The 20,138-nt window shown below is 51.9% G+C and overlaps 1 protein-coding gene across 1 annotated transcript; it reads left to right on the forward strand.

Moving 5' to 3' along the window:
* Nucleotides 1-6,346: 6,346 nt before the first annotated feature.
* On the forward strand, nt 6,347-20,012 carry STX6 (syntaxin 6). Its single transcript, XM_054515828.1, has 8 exons — nt 6,347-6,433; nt 8,828-9,008; nt 9,521-9,604; nt 11,249-11,311; nt 13,385-13,507; nt 14,698-14,804; nt 16,299-16,393; nt 17,867-20,012. The coding sequence occupies exons 1-8, from the start codon at nt 6,399-6,401 to the stop codon at nt 17,941-17,943; spliced, it is 765 nt and encodes a 254-aa protein (XP_054371803.1). The 5' UTR covers nt 6,347-6,398; the 3' UTR covers nt 17,944-20,012.
* The last annotated feature ends 126 nt before the right edge of the window (nt 20,013-20,138 follow it).

Here is a 20,138-nt window from a genome sequence, read left to right on the forward strand (position 1 = left end):
TCCCAGGGGGACCAGGGACTTTGGGACCTGCCAGAAAATCATACCACAGAGTAGCAGCAAGGGAGAGCAGACCCTCTGCAAGGGCAGAATATGTCCTCAGTGCCATTGCTTCCCACTTTAGGTGGCATGGGGAGGTGGCACAGGGATGCTCCCGAGCTATGGAGCTGCCTGTCTGCTTCCCACTCCCTTCCAGGCCTCCCAGGGGGACCAAGGACCTTGGGACCTGCCAGAAAATCACATCACAGAGTAGCAGCAAGGGCAGAGCAGACCCTCTGCAAGGGCAGGATGTGTCCTCGGTGCCATTGCTTCCCTCGGCATGGGGAGGTGGCACAGGGATGCTGTGAAGATATGGAGCTGCCTCTCTGCTTCCCACTCCCTTGCAGGTCCCTCAGGGACACAAGGGACCTTGGGACCTGCCAGAAAATCACACCACAGGAGGAGCAGCCACTGCTGAGAGCAGCAAGGGCAGAGCAGACTCTCTGCAAGGGCAGGATGTGTCCTCAGTGCCTCTGCTTCCCACTTTAGGCAGGATGGAGAGGTGGCACAGGGATGCTCCCAAGCTGTGGAGCTGCCTGCTCTGCTTCCCACTCCCTTCCAGGTCCCCAGAAGGACAAGGGACCTTGGGACCTGCCAGAAAATCACACCACAGGAGGAGCAGCCACTGCTGAGAGCAGCAAGGGCAGAGCAGATCCTCTGCAAGGGCAGAGCAGATCCTCTCTGTGTCAAATCCCTCCTCCCAGCAAGGGAAACTGTGAAATGAAACATCTGTGCTTGGCAGCAGGGGTTGGCTGCCTCAGCCCCTGTTGATCTCTGCCCCTTCCCTCTTCCTTTGACCACCCTGTCCTTCTCGTGGTTTGTGGGGAACCTGGAGCCCACAGAGACCATCCATGGACACAGGGATTACAAGGAAGTTTTTAGGGTTTAGAGGCTGCCTGGGAAATGTTCCTTCTAATTTCACCCATAACAAGGACCCTGGCAGCCCAGCACCTCGCTGCTTCTGCAATTGAGCCATCTCTTTTTGGATCCTTGTAAGATCTCAGCATCCCTGGCATCCCACAGCAGGCAATCCCAGGGATTCATCCTGCAGAAAGCCATCCTGCCTCTCCTCGACTTCATTTCCCCATTTCATTCACCAGAACACTGAATATTTAACTCCACACCAGTGTTTTGTATCATCATCCCTGCCCTAATTCTCTTAAAACCACCACTGACAATTTCCAACTATCACTAAAAACGAAAATGAGGAGGAAAACCACCAAAGCATCTGAAAACATTTATGGCTTCTTCCTTTAGCTGTAAAACCTTTCCAGGGGTGGGGAGGGGAAAGTCCCCTCTACTTTTATAAATCCAAATTCAAACCAACCCAGCTTTTCCCTGAGAAGCAAAGGCACTTCTTCCATACCAAATCCACATTCTTTGCACCAAGCTAGGATGGGATCACACACACACACCCCCCCTCCCCACCGTGCATGTACACACATGCCACAAAGATTTTCCTGATAAAAGTTCCAGGGAGCCCAGCTCTTCCCTGCAGACAGCTGGGATTCTGATGAGCTGGCACTTTTCACGGTGCAGAAATGTTTCATCAGATCTTTCCTGACCAGTTCTGCAGCTGTGTGCTCTGCACCCAGCTCTCCTCTCCCAGCAGGAATTGCTTAGCTGAGCACGCTGAAGAGCTCCCAAAAATCTCCTCGCTGCCTCCAAGCCCCAAATCAGAGCTTCCCTTATGGAACAGCAAAAAACAGCCTGGTTTCTGAAGAATACAAACCACAGTGTGGTTGGAATGGCTTTCAGGAAAAAAATCTAAATAATTTACTACATCACGTAAATTAATTTCTAGCATCAAAGATCAGGCTGTCTCTTTTATCCCTTGAAAGTTTACAACTTCTCTAAATTTGGTAAAAATCCTTATTTTCATCTTCAACAGCTCTGTGAAGCTTTACACTTTTTTGCAAATGGACTCAACGATCTTAGGTATTTAACAACTTAAGTGATTCTGTAAAAAAAAAAAACAAAAACAACATTTTCAAATAAGTGTTCAAATACTTTATTGAAGGATTTCTGAAAGCAAAATTCTAGGTAATTACTCCTAGTAATTCTAAGAGGCTACAGGACATTTTCCCTCTTCCATTCCCAGTGCAGCAAAGGTTTCAGGCACAGGTGGAAGTCACAGGAGGATCATGAGGTTTTGGGGAAGCACAAGATCCTTGTGGGACAGGGACAGACAAACTGGACCAGCAACTCCTTGGAACTCTGTTTGTTCCTGGAGGGAACCTCCCATGCTAAGCACACCTGTGGCAGGGACGCCCCAAATGCTGCCAGCGTGGGAAAGTCATCCCAAATTCAGCAAGGAAAGGCCAGCAAATGCCAGCCCTAAAGCTTCCACCTGTTGCAGCACTCCTGGTGTGGGGCTGGCCAGAGCAGGAGGTGGATTTCTCAGCCCAAGAGCTGCAGAAACCGGTTCAACGTGTGCCACAGCCTTCCCAGCCCAGGCTGAGCGTGAGGAAAGCTCTGCTGGGGTTGCAAAAGCTGCTCCTGCTGTTCCCATGCTGAGGAGGCACCTCTGCAAACGGGGCTTGTGGCCGCTGCCACCTTTGGGAAGTGCAGGCCAGGACGTGCTCTTTGCTTAAAATATGGGGGATTCACAGAATTCAGAATGACCAAGTTGGAAGAGACCTTCAAGATCATTGAGTCCAACTACGAAAAATGCATATTTTATGATTGGTGTTTTTCACAAATATTCAAATGAATATGTGTTATGTTAGAAATTTATGCTGTCTTAATTTTCTTAAGTAGTGTGTAAAATATAGTTTTAGTAGTCTCACTAAGATAGCAGCCACAGGACACCTGAATCTTTCAGAGAAAGGGAATTTTTTGCCCCATTATCAGGAGAAACAAGCTTCTTTCACCTCGCTTACCCATTAAGACACCGTCAGGATTCAGAGGAAGAAATTGACACTGACCAGACAAAATCCTGTGTTTGAATGGAATTTATGCATCATGTATGAAGTGTATGAATATGCAAAAGGTTATTGCTTTTAAGGGTTAATCCTCTGTTAACATGGGACCTTTTTTGGGCTTATTTTGCCTAGAAAAGGTACCTGGACTGTCTGTAACTCTTTGTTTCTGTTGTTTCATATTGTCCTAATCCAAATTGTCCAAATTATTATTACTCTAATTATATTGCTATTTTTATAACCATTTTATTACTATTAAACTTTTAAAATTTAAAAAACAAACAAACAAACAAACAAGTAATTGGTGTTTTTCACCCAACCCAGCCCCAACACCTCAACTAAACCCTGGCACCCAGTGCCACATCCAGGCTTTGTTAAACACACCCAGGCATGGCGACTCCACCATTCCAGAACTTTATCACCCTTCCTGTAAAAAACTTCTGGCCAAGCCTCTGCAAAATCATCCCAGGTGGGAGTAAGGCAGGGACACCCCTCTGCTGTGTGTATGCTGGCATCATCCCCCTCCTGCCAGCTGCTGCAAGCCCAGGAGCTGTGCTCAGCTCCTAAAGAACCCAGAGATGTGGAAATGAGGGATCCAGGGATCCTCACTCAGGGATGGACAACACCCAAGGGCTGTTCCTGCTGCTCACAGGGCAGAAGGAAGGAAGCAGAGCCTGTGCTCAGCTCCTAAAGAGCCCAGAGATTTCAGAGGTGGGAATGAGGGATCCTCAAACACTCAGGGATGGACAATATCCAAGGGCTGTTCTCACCCCTGACAAGGCAGGAGGAAGAAAGTAGAGCCTGTACTCAGCTCCTAAAGAACCCAGATTTGAGAGAGCTGGGAATGAGAGATCCTTACTCAGGTATGGACAACATCCCAACCACACAGGGCTGTTCTCGCCCCTGACAAGGCAGGAGGAATGAAACAGTGCCTGTGCTCAGCTCCTAAAGAGCCCAGAGATTTCAGAGAGGGGAATGAGGGATCCTCACTCAGGGATGGACAACATCCCAACCACACAGGGCTGTTCTCACCCCACAGAAGGCAGGAGGAAGGAAGCAGAGCCTGTGCTCAGCTCCTAAAGAACCCAGAGATTTCAGAGAAGTGGGAATGAGGGATCCTCACTCAGGGATGGACAGCACTCAAGGGCTGTTCTCACCCCACAGAAGGCATGAGGAAGGAAGCAGTGCCTGTGCTCAGCTCCTAAAGAACCCAGAGATTTCAGAGATGGGAATGAGGGATCCTCACTCAGGGATGGACAGCACTCAAGGGCTGTTCTCACCCCACACAAGGCATGAGGAAGGAAGCAGAGCCTGTGCTCAACTCCTAAAGAACCCAGAGATTTCAGAGAGGGGAATGAGGGATCCTCACTCAGGGATGGACAATATCCCAGCCACACAGGGCTGTTCTCAGTGCTGACAGGGCAGGAGGAAGGAAGCAGGGCCTGTGCCTCTGCAGGGCAGGAAGGGCAGCAGGAGCCGAGCAGACTGCCTGTGCCTCCCTCCTGCTTCCTCCCTCACTGCCTGGGAACACAGCCTGGCTGAGCCACTCCTGCAGGACACAACCCCACAGTGCCAAGGTTTTTGTGTTTTGCTCCATGGAACTGGAGGAAGGAGGCTGGCTGGTTTTTATGAGGTTTTAAACACTGCAAAACCTGTGAGAGGGAAGGAGTTTAGTCTTCTGGGTTTGGCATAAAGCACAAAATTTCTTCCCAACAGAAGAGTCTGACATGAACAACACTGCTGCTAACTGCAGGTGTGTGAGGAGATGGTGCTTGGATGCCTTACCTCCCTTCCTCTCTGCACTGAGCAGGCTGCTTTTAGCTCTCTAAAATAAAAAATTAATCCATATAACACAAGGAATGGGACACACACCACTTTCTGCATGGTCTTGCTGGTGGCACAGTGGTGCTAAGGACTGTGGACCATTGTGGGAAGGCATAAAGCACAAAATTTCTTCCCAAAATGAACAACACTGCTGCTAACTGCAGGTGTGTGAGGAGATGGTGCTTGAACACCTTATCTCACTTTCTCTCTGCACTGAGCAGGCTGCTTTTAGCTCTATAAAATAAAAAATTATTATCTTTAATCCACAAAACCCAAGGGATGGAATACACACCACCTCTTGCACAGTGCTGCTGGTGGCAGAGTTGTGCTAAGGACCATTATGGGAAGGCACTACCTGGGAAGATGTCACCACCCCTGTCCTTGTAGGGCTGCTGAGAGCAGAGTGTTGGGGTCAGTGATCCTGCATGCCTATTCTCCCTGATCAGAGCACATTGGGAGTGCTGCAGGCAGCTCTGGGCTCTGAGGAAGGGGTGCCAAGGAGATGGAGCCAGACTCTGCTCAGGGGTGCCAACCACCAGGACACAGGGGGGAAAAGGTGGGAAATGCACAGCAAGTTCCACCTGAACAAAAGGAAGAACTTTGTCTCTGTAGGATGGAACAGAGTGCCCAGAGAGGTTGCAGTGTCCCCCACTGGAGATGTCCCAGCGCCGTGTGGGCACAGCCCTGTGCCACTTGCTCTGGGGTGAGGGGGGAGGCGGCACAGGGCTGTGCTCCCTCCTGACCTGAGTGTGAAAAACACCAATCACCTGTTTTTAAAATTTTAAAAGTTTAATGGTAGTAAAATGGTTATAAAAATTGCAATATAACTAGAGTAATTAAAATTTGAACAATTTGGATTAGGACAATATGAGACAATAGACACAAAGAGTTATGAAGGTCCAGGTACCCTTTTCTGGGAAAATAAGCCCAATAAAGGACCCACGTTAACAGAGGATTAACCCTTAAAAGCAATAACCTGTTTCATATTCATACACCTCATCCATGATGCATAAATTCCATTCAAACACAGGATTCTGTCTGGGCAGGGTCAGCTTCTTCCTCTGAATTTTAACGGCATCTTCAGGACTGAGCAAGGCAGGAAAAAGTTCATTTCTTCTGATAATGGAGCAATAAATTCTCTTTCTCTGAAAGATTCAGGTGTCCTGTGGCTGCTATCTCGCTGCGAGTCCTTTCTTTAGGAAAAAAAGTATCCTACATAGCATAGTTTCTATTTTAACACTATGTTATAACCCAACACTATATTTAACACACTACTTAAAAAATTAAGACAGCTTAACTTTCTAACATAGCACATATAATATTCAATATTGTTAAAACAATATTCATATTGTTAAAAGCCAATCATAAAATACGCATTTTTCACACGAGGGCCACCGGGGCTCTGCGGGAGCTTTTCGGGCAGAGCCGGGACAAGGCCGCGATCCCACAGCGCACCCGGCGCGCAGAGCCCGGCCGCCGCCATGATAGGGTGACGTCACCTGCCACGCCCCACCCGCGCGCAGCGGGGGCGTGGCCCGCAGAGGGCGTTGTGGGGGCGTGTCCCGATGGAGGGGGCGTGGCCTGGCGGCGGCCGTGGCGTGCGGCGGCGGCAGCGCCATGTCGATGGAGGACCCCTTCTTCGTGGTGAAGGGGTGAGCGCCGCGCTCCGAGCGCGCCGGGCCGCGGGGAGAGGGCCGCCAAACGGGCCGGGAGACTCATCCGGGCGCGGAGGGGGCGGGCAGGGCCGCCGCGCAGCTCGGGAGGGCCGCGGAGCGGGGGGCGAGCGGCGGGCGGGGGTCTGTGTGTGAGGGGGGGAAAATGGCGGCCGGGCCCCCCAGTGCTGCTGAGGGGCTGAGGGAGGGCTCTGGGGGCTGTGCGGCCCGGCCAGCGAGGCAATGCGGGCAGCACGGCAGGGGCCGGGCCGCGGCCGGGCCTCCTCGGGCTCTGTGAGGGCCCCCCGGCCTTGGGGCCAGCGGGCAAAGCGGGGCTGGGGGTTCGCGGCTGGAAGGCGGGGGGACAATGGGGAACGGTGGAGAGGAGCAGGGAGCAGCTGTGGGACAAACAATGGCCCTGAGAGGAAGCCTGCAGAGAACGCAGGGAAATACCAGCTAAAGGTGGCCAAAGGAAAATTGTCATTAATAGGGTGGAAGGAGCTCTGTTGGAGACGGTCCAGTGGACGCCACAAAGATGATTTGGGGACTGGAGCATCTCTCTGGTGGGGAGAGACTGGAGGAGCTGGGCCTGTTTAGTCCAGAAAAGATAGAGAGGATCTCATCAGTCCATATAAATATCTCTAAGGGTGTCAGGAGGATGGTGCCAGACTCTTTGCAGCAACAGGCCATAAGCTAAAACACAAAAAGTTCCACCTCAAGGTGAGGAAGAACTTTACAGTGAGGGTGGCAGAGCACTGGAAAATGCTTCCTAGGGAGGTCATGGAGTTTTCTGGAGACACTCCGAACCTGTCTGGAGGTATCCCTGTGTCCCCTGCTCCAGGTGACAGTGCCTTGACAGGGGGTTTGGACTGGATCATCCACAGAGATCCCTTCCAACCCCAGCAATTCTGTGATTCTGTGAAAGCAGCTCCATCACTAAACACTGCTCACGGGCCACCTTCAGCTTCTGTTGGGGGCTGGTCTTCTGCCCCTTGTCACAGCAAAACAGCCCTGAGGGGCAGCACAGGGGCTCCTGGTGGGGTGTTTGGGAGAGCCATGCAAGAACAAAAGCGTGGGAAGGGAAACTGATGCAGCCAGGGAAAGTGAATCCCTTCACCAGGTTGAACTAAGAGGAAGGTGTAGGAGTTGCCACGGGTGGGGAGCAAATGTCTGTCCTGTCAGACTTTCCAGAGATGTTCCTGCAGCGTGTGGGGAAGGGCAGGGAGGGGAAAGGGGATGTGCTGCCGCTCCCACGGTTAATTATTACCTGGCAGGTCGGAGGGGCTGCTGCTGGTGTAGCCACCAGAACTGCTCCTGGTTCGCTTTCCTGGTGTCTGTAGCTCCTCCCAGCAGAGGACACCCAGCTCTGCTTTACATTCTTGCTGCTGGGGACTTCCACAAGTGTGGAAAAACAAAAAAAAAACAAAGAAACAACAACAAACAACAAACCCAAAACTTGTGCTGGCAAGTAGAGGAGGGAATGAAGTTTTCCAGATGCTCAGTGCAGGCTGCTGGCTTTAGGGCACTCAGAGTGGCAGAGTAGTGGAAGGGACACACATCAGAGTAAACTGCAGCTTAGACAGCAACTGGAGAACTTCAGGCCCTGGTGGAACTTGGAGAGCTGCAGTCCTGGCAGGACAGAACATCCCTTCATCTGGCCTGGGCCTCCCCTGCTTTCCTTCACTGGGGTGAAACATCTGACTGCTCTGTGCAAGCTCACGGTGGACACCAGCACAGTCTGATCTCATGTCCCCTCCTAATCCCAGCTCCCTGTGAACCTGGGGGAGCAGTTCACAGCTCAGGACCACAGAGTCTGTAAATGCAGCTAACCACACTGAGAGTCTGTGACCCAAATTTACAAACCTGCTTGCCCCAAAGCAGAGCTGTCAGCAGTGCCTTCCCCTGCTGTGAATGCACTCTCTCCTAAAGAGCTTAGAGCAGCAGAAAAAACTTGTGTTTCCTAAGCCACCATAGTAGGCCTGTGTATTTTTTTTAAATGCTGAATTAAAATAAACAATTCTGTACTCAACAATCTGCCTGGCTGTGGTGTGGGGACAGTTCTTGTAACTCTGTGTGCCCTTGGGGTATCTTACAAAGAATGCAAAGGGTGGATTGCCAAAGAGCTGCCTTGTTCAGACCCTCTGCCCTGGCTTGCCTGGGTGACACTCAGCATCTTCCCCTGGACAAATAGGTCCCTTCATGAATAACTTCATGCTGCAGTGAGATGCAGGGCAAATCCTTATTTTACAAAATAAACACAAAGTTGTTGGAAGGAGAGATGTTTGAGGTGAAGCTGTGGCATCCCTGCTCAGCTGGACACGGGGCTGTCCCAGTGTCACTGCTGCAGGGCAGCTGGGGATAATTCTTGGCTTCTCTTCACTCTGCTGGCTGCAGGGAGGTGCAGAAAGCTGTGAACACTGCCCAGGGGCTCTTCCAGAGGTGGACTGAGCTCCTGCAAGATCCCTCCATCGCCACAAGAGAAGAAATCGACTGGACCACTAATGAGCTCAGGAACAACCTGCGGAGCATCGAGTGGGACCTGGAGGACCTGGATGAAACCATTAATATCCTTTCTGTGGCCCTTTGGGGGTAGCTGCAGTTCTCAGGTTGTACTAAATAGCCAAGTCCCAGTGCTTGTCACTTTGCAAAAATCAGGATTGGATTTTGCGTTCTCAAATTGCAAATGAGACATTAAGGCAAGGATTTTCCTTTTGCCTTTTTGCAAAGTATATTCTGAGGGGCTTTGTTGTAGAAAGCCTATTGTGTTGTGTGAATCTGGATTTCTGCAGGGTCAGTTCATTCTCTAGGCTGCCTTCCAGAAATGCTCCTTTTCCCTGAGTGCTCCTGAAAACTCTGCACAGCACCACAGAACCAAAAAACACATGGAAAAGAGAAACCTTGTGTGTGTGCCTGAGCTACATGGCACATTCCTGCTGTGTCTCCCGTTCCATCCAGCCTGCTGCTCTTTGCTAGTCACATTGTGGGACAGGCACACCACAGTGGCCCCTTGGCACCCTTTGTGTGTCTGTGTGTGTGCCCAGTGCCACTTCTGGGGGCTCCTTGACTCGGTGCCCAGGCATCGTGGAGGCAAACCCACGGAAATTCAACCTCGATGCCACGGAGCTGGGGATCCGCAAAGCCTTCATCACCAGCACGCGCCAGGTGGTCAGGGTAAGGAGCCTGCCCTTGGGCTCGGGGCCTGGGGGCAACGGGGGGCTAAAAAAGGAAATCTGTGCTGGGTTGGGGAGCAGAGAATAAAGCTGCTACCTGCTGAGTCTCAGGCTTCCTCCTCTTCCCTGTGCGTTCTCTCCTGGAGCTGCCCAGAAGGGTTTGGGGGTGCAGGTGCCCCATGGAATTCCCTCCTTTTGTGCTGCTGACCCTTGAAGCCTTCACAGTGCTCTGGGCACCTGTGGTAGCAGGAGGAAGAGTGAAGACCCAGCTGCAATGTGCAAACTCTGCAGCTTCAGAGTTGAGGGAAATCTCAACAGTCCTGACCATTTGTAGCACTGGTTTTCAGCAACAGGGAGACCACTTTGAACACTGACAGGTGTTTATAGCCTGCTGTTATTGACATGGTGACTTCAACTTCCTACCACTGCAAAATAGTCCAAACAACCACTGGATTTATTTTTAACTTGAGGAAGACTTTTTTTTTTAGTTTAAGCTTACACTTGAGAAGCAAAAAGGGGATTTTAACAACTTGGTGGTAACAAATAGAGAGGAAACATCTTTCCAAAGCCTGGTAACAAGCTGCTAGTTAGGAAGTTTTCTGCCTATTAATAGCTACACTGAGTTTCTGCTGTCCCTTATGACTCTGATGTTCCTGCTCCACAGAATGCACTGGTGTGGCTGGCAGCAAGCCTGTTCCCCTACCTGCAGTCCTGTGGTCTGGATGCAGTGCCTGGGAACTGATCCCACAACCACACTGGCCCCAGGTAGCAGGCACGTGTTTACTGCCTTGCCCGTGGTGTAGTCCACTCCCTAATGGGCAGGATCAGGCAAGTCTGCTCTCTGGTCCTCTTCTCCTGGCTGAAAAATGCTGGCTAATGGCTTTTGCAGCAGTGTCTCCCACTGGGAAATTAAATTTGTAAGTGGACCTGTGCAGCTGGCTTCCAGTTTCCATGGGGGAAATTTGTGATGTGCTACAGCCAGTGAGAATTAACCAAGTGGGATGTGGTGGTGCTCTTTGGTGATGTGTTGCACACCTCTGAACAGTAAAACACATCTGAATCCTCTGCTGGTGGATCAGCCTCTGCCAGATGATGTTGGCTCCTTGCTAATTTATGAAAACCAGGTTATTGTCCTGGGGAGCCTTCTGTGGTTAGTGACTTTCTGCAGGAATTCCAGCAAAAATTAATTGGTAGGAGAGAACACTGACACAGTCAGACAGGATGGCCACAGGACAGCAAATCCACCTTCTGCTATGGAATATAAAACCAGATGCAGTTGGGAATAAAGCACAGGAGGTTACAGGCTTCAAGGCCTTGAAAGACACTTCCTTAACATTCTGTCAACAGGAACATTCATTTATTCACAAATCAGCATGGTTCTGGTTGTAGTGGAGAAAAATGAGTAGTAAATGAGGAATATTTTCAAAATATCCCAATGCTGTTGATTCCAGAATTAGTATAACAATGAAACTTTCTACAGTGTGTTTCCAGACTCTTCAAAAGTGTGGGTTTTCAAAGAAAATCTCCCTTCCCTCTTTCCCCCTTGTAGAAGCCTTGCTGGGTATAAACAGCCCTGTAGCACCCTGAATTTGCCTGTCACCTCAAATCCAATGCTCACATGCTCCTTCTTTTGTTGAATGAACAGGACATGAAGGATCAGATGTCAAACTCTTCCATGCAAGCACTGGCTGAAAGGAAAAACAGGCAGGTGAGAATGAGAAATGGGCAATTTATTTCTGCTACAATGTGTGTCCTGTCTGGAGTCCCTCCCCTACAGGCCTCGGGTGTGGGAAGGGGCTCCCAGGCTGGCTGTGAGCTGTGTCCATTTGGCTGCCCTGGGAGAGCTGGTTCTCACAGGCTGCCAGCCTCTCCCAAGCCTCTCTCAGAGCTGTAAGTCAGCACTCACCATCTGGCTCTGTCTTCAGAGCTGCTTGTTTACAGCTGTCAGCATTGCACCATCCCATGGAAAGGGAAATCTCCCTCCTCCTCCTCCTCCCCGGGGGGAAGCAGCTCAGAATCCATGTCAATGAATGTAATCCTGCACTCTGCTGGATTTAGGAGCCAAGTTGGTGCAATATCCTTTCATGCAGCTGCTTCTCGTAACAGCCATGTAAGAAGATGGAAGGAGCTCCAGGGGTCTGGTGTTGTCTGCACTTGTAATCTAAGGAATAGAAATAGATGCAGCTTGTGCTGCTTCCTGGCTGATGGAGAGGCTGGAAGGAGATACTGGAGCTGACTTCCAGACCCACTGCAGTAAAAGCTGATGTGTGCTTCATACAGTGAATTGTCTGTACTGCATCAGCCTTGCCACACGTGGCAAAACAACAAACTGAGAAGCACAGAACTCATTCCTGAGCTTGTCACAGGGTTAATTAATGTGCTTGGCAAACACTCCCAGCAACAAAGTCCCTGACACCCTTGCTCAAACAAGTCTGTAGCTTTCCCTGTGATTTGCTGCTTTCCTTTGCATGAGGTTCCTGTTAGCTGCAGGAGACCATATGGCCCAGCTCATGCAGTGACATCTGGTCAGGAAGGCTGACTTCCCCTTGCTGCCTTCCTCTCCCTTCCCAGCCCCTCACCTTCACTCCAGACTGCAAGGCTTGTGCTGGGCTTTGTGTCTGAGCAATGACCTGACCCTCACAGCCCAGGCTGGCAAACAGGCCCTTTCTATTGAAGCTGCAGGCAAAGCTAGTGAACTAAATAAAATATTAAATCAAAAGGAGCTGCCCTTGTCAAAGACTGGAGGGACCAGGAGCTTGCTCAGTGTCTTGGGGGCAGAAAAAGCCAGATGTCCTGCTGCTTCCTGCATGGTCAGTCTGTCAGCTTTCCTCACCCCTCCCTGAACCTTGTCAGTCAGGTGAACCATAGACACTGTCTGGTTTTCAGTCTGACAGAGCAGCCTGGTCATTGTCTTGCTGTTCTTCACAAATACTCAGTCATTGCATCCTGCCCACAACCAGGAGCTGCAGGATGGTCTCTACAAGTCAGCCTGGCTTCCACACTGGAGGGCAGAGTCCCTAACCCTTCCCTAGTGCTGCACTTCCTCACATGCAGCTCGTGTTCATTCTCCAGCAGCTGTAGCTTGGGTTATTCCTCTTTCAGGGACCAGACATATTTCCCTGAACCCTTTTCAGGGACCAGACATATTTGGCTGGAAAGCCACTTGTCTGCAGGCTTTGCAGAGCTTTATCTGTTCAGGTTGTAGGCAGGTAGCAAGAGTAACTTTGTATGCTGGCAGCTGAAGAGGCTGCTGGAGAGATAGGCAGCCTGGATCATAGAACATAAACGTACAGCACTGCTCTGGTTATAGATTGCATTATTTTACTGTCAGCTCAACTGGTTAAGTACTTTATCCAGACCCTCTTAAGCCCCTGTCATTAGCAGCAGAGGTCTCAGATGGAGCTGTACATGTGTTAACACAATATACCCAGACACTTCCCAGCTCACATGTCCCAGCACACAGTGCTGCCTCCTGAGCAGGCCTCTGCCAGCCCTTTGTGCTGTGCAGGCCTCCTGCACACACAGGCCACACTCCAGCTCTCCTGCTGCTGGAGAGGCATCTCTGCAATCCCAGGCTGCAGAGATTTCCCAGGCTGGCGTTTTGGCTCTGTGTTGGTTTAGTTCCTGACAGCATTTTGGCTGAGCAGCAGCAGAGCAGGAGGAAGGGGATGCTGTGTGCCTGTGTACACGAGTGTTGCCTTGTCTGCCTTCCCACCTCACCCTGGAGACGGGCTGTGAGCAGACACAAAGGTGTTGCTAAGAGCTCTCTGCATCTGTTCAGGCACTCCTGGGAGAGAGTGGGAGTCAGAGTTGGAGCTCTGGACCTGACAAATACAGCCATCTGGACCGGGAGCTGCAGTTAGCCAATTCACATTTCATCGAGGAGCAGCAAGCTCAGCAACAGGTAAGGCAGCTGGCATCACAGACTAAATAGCTTTGCTTGCCAACTGGGTGCCAGGGGGCTGCTCTGGCTCCAGGAGCCTGACAGTTCTCCTCTCTGCTTGTGGCATGTGTCTGTGCCTGCATTTCCTGTGCAGCACAGCTTTGGGTGATCTGGGCACAAGGTTTTTAACCCTGGAGGCGTGGGACTTCTGCTGGGTTTAGGAGGCAGTTGGCACAGTCTGGAAGATGTAGCACACTAGGATTTAATAGTGCAAAGATTGCTGAAATCCTTGGAAGAGTAGAAACACTGCAAAAAGAAAAAGGCCCGTTTGTCTTATGCAACCTCCCCTGGTTTAAAAATATTTGGTGGTGTTTGTGTGCATCCCCCATCAGATCAGGCTGGGAGCAGGAGCACGCGCCTGCTTCCTTTTCCTGCCTTTGTCAGCGTGAGATTAGTGAGAAAGGCTGTGGGAGGCCTTGGGAGAAGCCCTGGTGAGGCACTTCCCAGCTGACAGGGGAGTTTGCCTGGAGAACTGCAGGGCCTTGACACAGGCAGTGACTCGGAGGTGACAAACTCTGCTAAAGCTCCTGAGCCCTGCTGCCACCTTGGCTTCCAGACACGTTTTACCTACTGACTGCAGGGGCTAAACAGCTTCAGAAATAGGTAACTAGGGTAAGGCTAATCCTTAGCGTGACTGTGCCCTGAAAATGACTTAAAACAGCAGCAGACTTATTCCTTTGGCACATTCAGAGCCAGGCTGGCTATCTATAGCTGTAGCAGCTGCCACAGCCTTCTGCTTGCATTAACCCCGTGTTAGCTCTGGCACATTCCAGGTGGCATTTCCCAGGCACAGCATCAGTGTGCCTCCCTGGCCTGCTCACCTTGCCAAGGTTTTGATGAGCAGCCCTTGGAGCTTTCCAAAGTCACTTTAGCTGTGCATGGAGCATGGATGAGCAGAAGCTGGATTTGTAGGGATGTCTGGAGACTGCAGCCTGCCATGGGGATGCCATGCCATGGAGATTTCCCCTAGTTGTCTCCTCTCCAGCATTTCTTAGGAATGCAGTCCTCATTCCTGGTGGCTTAGGTCTGAGCCCAGGCCTCACAGCTGATGTTGGCTGAGCAGCAAGTGCCTGTGCACTGGATGGGCTGGCTCCAAGCCAGCTGCAGGCAGCAGATCTGTAATTGCCCTCTTCTCTTCCCTTTGGCCCCAGCTGATTGTGGAGCAGCAGGATGAGCAGTTGGAGCTGGTCTCTGGCAGCATCGGCGTGCTCAAGAACATGTCCCAGCGCATTGGTGGGGAGCTGGAAGAGCAGGCAGTGTAAGTGTGAGACATGGGGGCAAAAACCTGGCACAGGGCTGGCTGCAACATGGCTGGATGTCCTCACACACCCATCTCTGCCTCTGCTAGAGCCTGGAATTCACTGGTGCCTGAGGCAGTCTGTGGAAAGCATTTTGTACTGCAGTCCCCAAGGATCCAACTGCAACCTCCTTCCTTTAGAAGGCTGCATCTAGGGCAGGCTGAACTGCCACCTTACCTTTCCTCCTCTCCTTTCCACATGCTCCCCCTCAGGCAGCCAGCAGATAAGGGAGGGAGGGGCTGTGCAATGCAGATCCTGGCCACTTCTCCACTCCGCAGGGTTTTGTGCTGCCCCTGGACAGCTGCTGGGGCCAGGAGCTCTCAGCTGTGCCTTGAAACACACAGCACAGAGCTGCTCTTCATCACTGAAGTTAAAAATAACCCTCACCCACGCAAAGGGTTAAAGGGCAGCTCACCAAGTCGTTTTGCATCCATCCATTTACATATAAATTAGATTTCTTTCCCAGTTCTTGTCCTTTGCAAACAAGTTCCCAGTTGTGCAGGCTAGCAGCTATGCTTCCAGAAAGGCTTGAAGGGTTCATGCCTAAAACCCCTCCTTGTCTGGCTGGTAGGAGTCTGGAGGGCCATGTCCCTTGTGAAGTGATTTCATCTTGGATGGAGAGGAGGAACTTTCAACCTGTGTGAAGCTGTGCAGCATGAGAATCCTCTGCTCTCACAGAAGAGATTGGTGTGGTGTGTCTGTTTCTAGATCATCACACAAGCCATCAATGCTTGCAAGATTAGCTCATAACTACCACAGTGAGGTTTTCCCCACTGAATGAAGGTTTAACAAGTGCCCTGGCACTCCAGATGAAGGAGTCTGTCCTTTTAAGTGCATTAAGCTTTAAAGTCCCACTGGCTGGAGACAATTGGATTAGTACCTTGACTCTGGATGTACACTGGCATTGACAAAGCACAGATTCAGGAAGGCTTTCAGATTCATTACAGTCACTGTGTGGAGGAAGTAAAAGGGTAACTTCCATGCAGAGATTGAAAAGCACCTTAAAAGCAACTGCAGATCTCATTCCCACTTGATACATGACTGAAACAAGATTTTAGTTTCAACTGCAAGCCCTGAAGAAGAAAAGGGATTTAAAGTCCCAGCTGACATGTAGATGCTAATCACAGATTATAAATGAGACGTTCCTTTTGTAAGGAGGAAGGCCCTCCCCCACTCCTCACCTTGCAGATGTGCGTAGAGTTCAGCCACAAACACCCAGGGGAGGCTCAGTCTGGCAGGAATCCCCAGTTACCTCCCACCAAAGCAGAGCTGCTGTTTCAGCAGCTTTTTTCCCCTCCCTCGGGTGCTTCCAGGAGAGGAAGCCACATTCATTTGGTGTGCCAAGGTGTGATACTCAGCTCACATCAGTGCTTGGATCCACGTGTGTGAGCGTGGTGCAGAATGCCCAGGGGATGTGCCACGTGCTGAGCAGTGCCCTGCCTCTGTGTCCCCAGGATGCTGGATGACTTCTCCCACGAGCTGGACAGCACTCACTCGCGCCTCGACAACGTCATGAAGAAGCTCGCCAAAGTGTCTCACATGACGAGTGGTAGGTCCTGGGAAGTGGGATCCAGTCCTGGAAAGGGACAGACAAACCCTTGGATCTTCAGGCTGGGACATGGTGCTCCCACCCAGCCAGCCAAGGGCAGGGAGCAGCTCTCAGTCCTTGAAAGAAGGGGAAGGTTTCCAAGCCCGGCAGCTGCTCCTGCCCAGACGCTGCTCTGCTGCCTGTCCCCTCCCTTTGTTTTATTTACAGATGCCTTTCTATTTATGCTGCTACTGCTGGGAAAATCCCCCTCTAGCTGCTGGGAGGGGAAGCTCTGCAGCCTCCTGCTCTGCTGCACTTTCCCGGGCTGCCTGTGGAACAAAAGCTGTCAAGTTGCCATTAAACACCGGCCACCAGCACCAGAATGCCTGCAGCAATCCCCTTCCCAAATCCCACCTGCCCTGGGGCTGCTGGTGCCTTCAGGCTGCTGTGGGTCACATCTCTCTCAGCTGGTAGAGGAAAGAGCTGAATTCTGTGCAGAACCCACAGAAAAGTCCTTATAAGGCTGTGCCTGAAGCCAGAGCAAACAGGAAGCCGGGCCTGGCTGCCGGGAAGTCCCGGCTGTGGCTGCCTCTGAGCCTGGCACCGTGCCCAGCCAGCACCTCCTCCAGCACCCCTCTCCCCTGGCTGCCCAGGACCTTGGGAAGGCAGCAGCCTGTCAGGATAAAAAAACATCCCTGCTCTGCAGGATCAGGCTGTCCAAGGGATTTATGAGGTAGTGGGAATACAGCCCCAGAGAGACCACTTGGAGTGCTGATGGTGCACTTTGGGTCAGCAGTGGCTCAGCAGCAGCACAAACACGGGTGAACCCTGTGTCTCTGCCCTTTCCTCTGGGAAAACCCATGGATCTCTGCAGAGTGTTTCTGAGTGTTGTGAAAGAGCTGGAATTTCTGCTGGAATCACCTATTCCAGGGCGAGCAGGAGGGCTCTTTCTGGGGTAGCTGCTGTGCCTAGGAGTTGAGGGAGTGCCAGCAGCCCTGTCCCCACTGCTGCACCGTCATCTCACGGGGCACACAGCAGCTCTCAGAGGTGATGAGCCAATGAGGTGTAAAGATGTCCAGGGAAACCTGATTCCTGGCCCTGTCCTAAGGGAAGCCGCCACAATCTCTTCCTGGCAGAGCTCCTCAGGGCAGCTTCCACCGGATCCCCTCTGGTTCCTCTGGCAAACAGATTGCTCCATGAATGAACAGCAAACACAGCAGCTCTCTGCTTGTTCCTCCCAATTGCTTTGGAGCCAGCTTTTCAAAGCTGTTTGAACTTGGTTGGGAAGAAGCCTCAGAATTCCCACAGCTGTTCCCAAACCCCAGTGTATCCTGGAGGAGAATGCCTCACTTCAATATTCAGCACCACAGCCTTTCCCCCACAGGAACTGTTGTTTTGGCTTTTTGTAGCTTAAGTTTGAATTTGGTTCCTAGCAGAACCAAATTTTTCTTCTCCACTAAAGCAGGAAGACTGATGCTTTCCTTTTCTTTCCAGATCGACGGCAGTGGTGTGCAATTGTTGTCCTCTTCGTCATCTTGCTAGTGGTGCTCATCCTGTTTTTTGTCCTGTGATGACAAAAACTGAACTTCCTGGGACGCCCCCTGCCCGCCCCCTCACCCCGGCAGCGCGGGCAACGAAACTCTGCCCATTTCCGTCCGCCCACAGACAGAGATCCCCGGCAGGAGCGCCCGCGGCCGCTCTCACCATCCTCCTCCAAGGACTGCGGCATCTCCCCTGGCCCGGGGAGGGGCTGGAGCGCTGGGGCTGCCCCCTGGGCCCGGGCTCCGGCTCTGCGTCCCTGGAGCTGCAGGGGGGCCTGACCCCGCGCTCCCACCCGCTGCAGGTAGGAGCCGCTGGACACGGAGCAGCGAGCCCTGGGGAGGATGGGACGGGGGGAGGAGTGACTGAATTCACTGAGCATTACAAACTGCCTTGCCAGTGCCAGCCTCAGGCATTACTGGGAAGGGTGAACCCCCCCCAAGCCACAGCAAGGAAGGGGAGCCCTGGCCCTGGTCCCCGTGCCCCTCCCTGCCTCCTGTGGGCGGGCTCTGTAGCACCAATTCACTGCCGAGAGAGCACGGCGAGTCCTAGCAGAGCTTTCCTGCCCCCTCCCTGGGCAGAGGGCAGAGCTGTAGGGTCTCATGTCCTGCCATCGGCCACCCAGGCCCCATCAGACACCCCAGAGCCTCAAACCTGGGGTGCTGCACACTGAGCACTGGCAATCAGCTGTGAGCCACAGAGGGAGAGTCTTGAAGCTTTTAAACTTGCCTCCCTCATTATACAGGCCTCTAAAGCTCATTGACTGATGCTTTCTTTGCCCTTGTATAACTGAGTCACTGCTTCTGTTTAACAGCTGCTTCCCTTTGGCAAGTGATTTGCCAAGTCTAAAATAACTTATTTTTTTTAAGAAAATAAAAAACTCTAAAGATTTTTTTGATGACCATTTGAGCCATGTTCTCTCTGCGGGTGCATGACACACATGATCAGAGGAACAGTGCTCAGTGATGTATTTTAAGTGTACATGAACTTGTAAATAGGATGTCTTAATTTTTCCCAACTGCTATTTTTTGGACACCTCCGTTGTAAGCAACCAGAAGGCAGGAGATTCAAATTTAGATCATGTTTCCATATTCCTCCCCAGTCCTTTTGTTACCTCCCAGTTGTTTGTCACTCCAGTTGTCTCAGCAGGGTTGGATTCCCTACAGGGAATGTGGAGTAGCCAGGTGGGCAGTACCAAAAATGTGAAGAAAGCTCACCTGGGCAGTATCAGTGCAGAGGAACAGGCAGAGGGACTGTGCTGCAAGCACCAATTGTGGGATGGGGAAAGCAAAAACAGTTTCTTACTCCAGACTGCTCCCATATTTTAAGTTGCAAGCATGAAAAGACTCAGCACAGCCTGGCTTATTGCTCCCAGATGGGGCTGGGGGAGGAACTCAATTGGCACTGATGCAAAGACTTCTGCTGAAATTGCAAATCACCCCCAAAATCATCCACCCCCCGCCTTAGAATCTTGCCACCGGACGGCTTTACCTCCGGAACTGAGCACTCCTCCCCCTCCCGGCTCGGCGGCTCCCTCCGAGCTCTGCGGGCCCCCGTGTCCCTCCCGCAGGCGCTGCATGCACAGCCGGCGGCTCGGTGCCTTCCGCAGCCGGGCGGGGCCGCACGGAGCCGCCCCGCCCGCCCTCCCGGCTGCTCGTCAGTAACGCACACGCGGTGCCTCGGCGCCCACCCGCACTCACCAGTCGAGTGGCTCCTTATCCTTGCAGAGAGCATCCCCGCAGGGCATAGGTGCTGTCTGCTTTCCAAGGCTGGCTGTAGCAGTGTCTGTGGCACTCACTCGCTGGGGCTGGAGCTCTCCAGGAGCAGGTTCCCAGGAGCACGGGTCTGGGCAGGGAGCAGGGCTCGCTGCTGCTGCTGTTTGCACACCTCTGATCGCCGTGTTCCTTCCAGCGTGTCTGTGCATCCTTCGGGAATGACTCCCATGTGGGAGTGCTCCTTTGGTAGTCCAGGGGGTGGCCCAGCTGCTGGCATCACCACAAGCCACCCGAGTGTCTCTGCTCCCTTTCCCCGTGTACATTTGCTTTCCTGTCGCTGGTGGTGCCCTTCCCTTGAACACTAAATAAAGGTGCAGCAGCCTCGATCTCCACTCTTCCTTACCTGACTCTTGCTCCCGGGACAAACTCGGGTGTCCTGGCACCAGGGAGAGGGAAAAGCTCTCCCCCCAGCATTTGCCAGGCATCACCATCCTGGTTTTTGAGACATAAAC

The sequence above is a fragment of the Molothrus ater genome, chromosome 9, assembly GCF_012460135.2.
Source record: "Molothrus ater isolate BHLD 08-10-18 breed brown headed cowbird chromosome 9, BPBGC_Mater_1.1, whole genome shotgun sequence".
NCBI lineage: Eukaryota > Metazoa > Chordata > Aves > Passeriformes > Icteridae > Molothrus > Molothrus ater.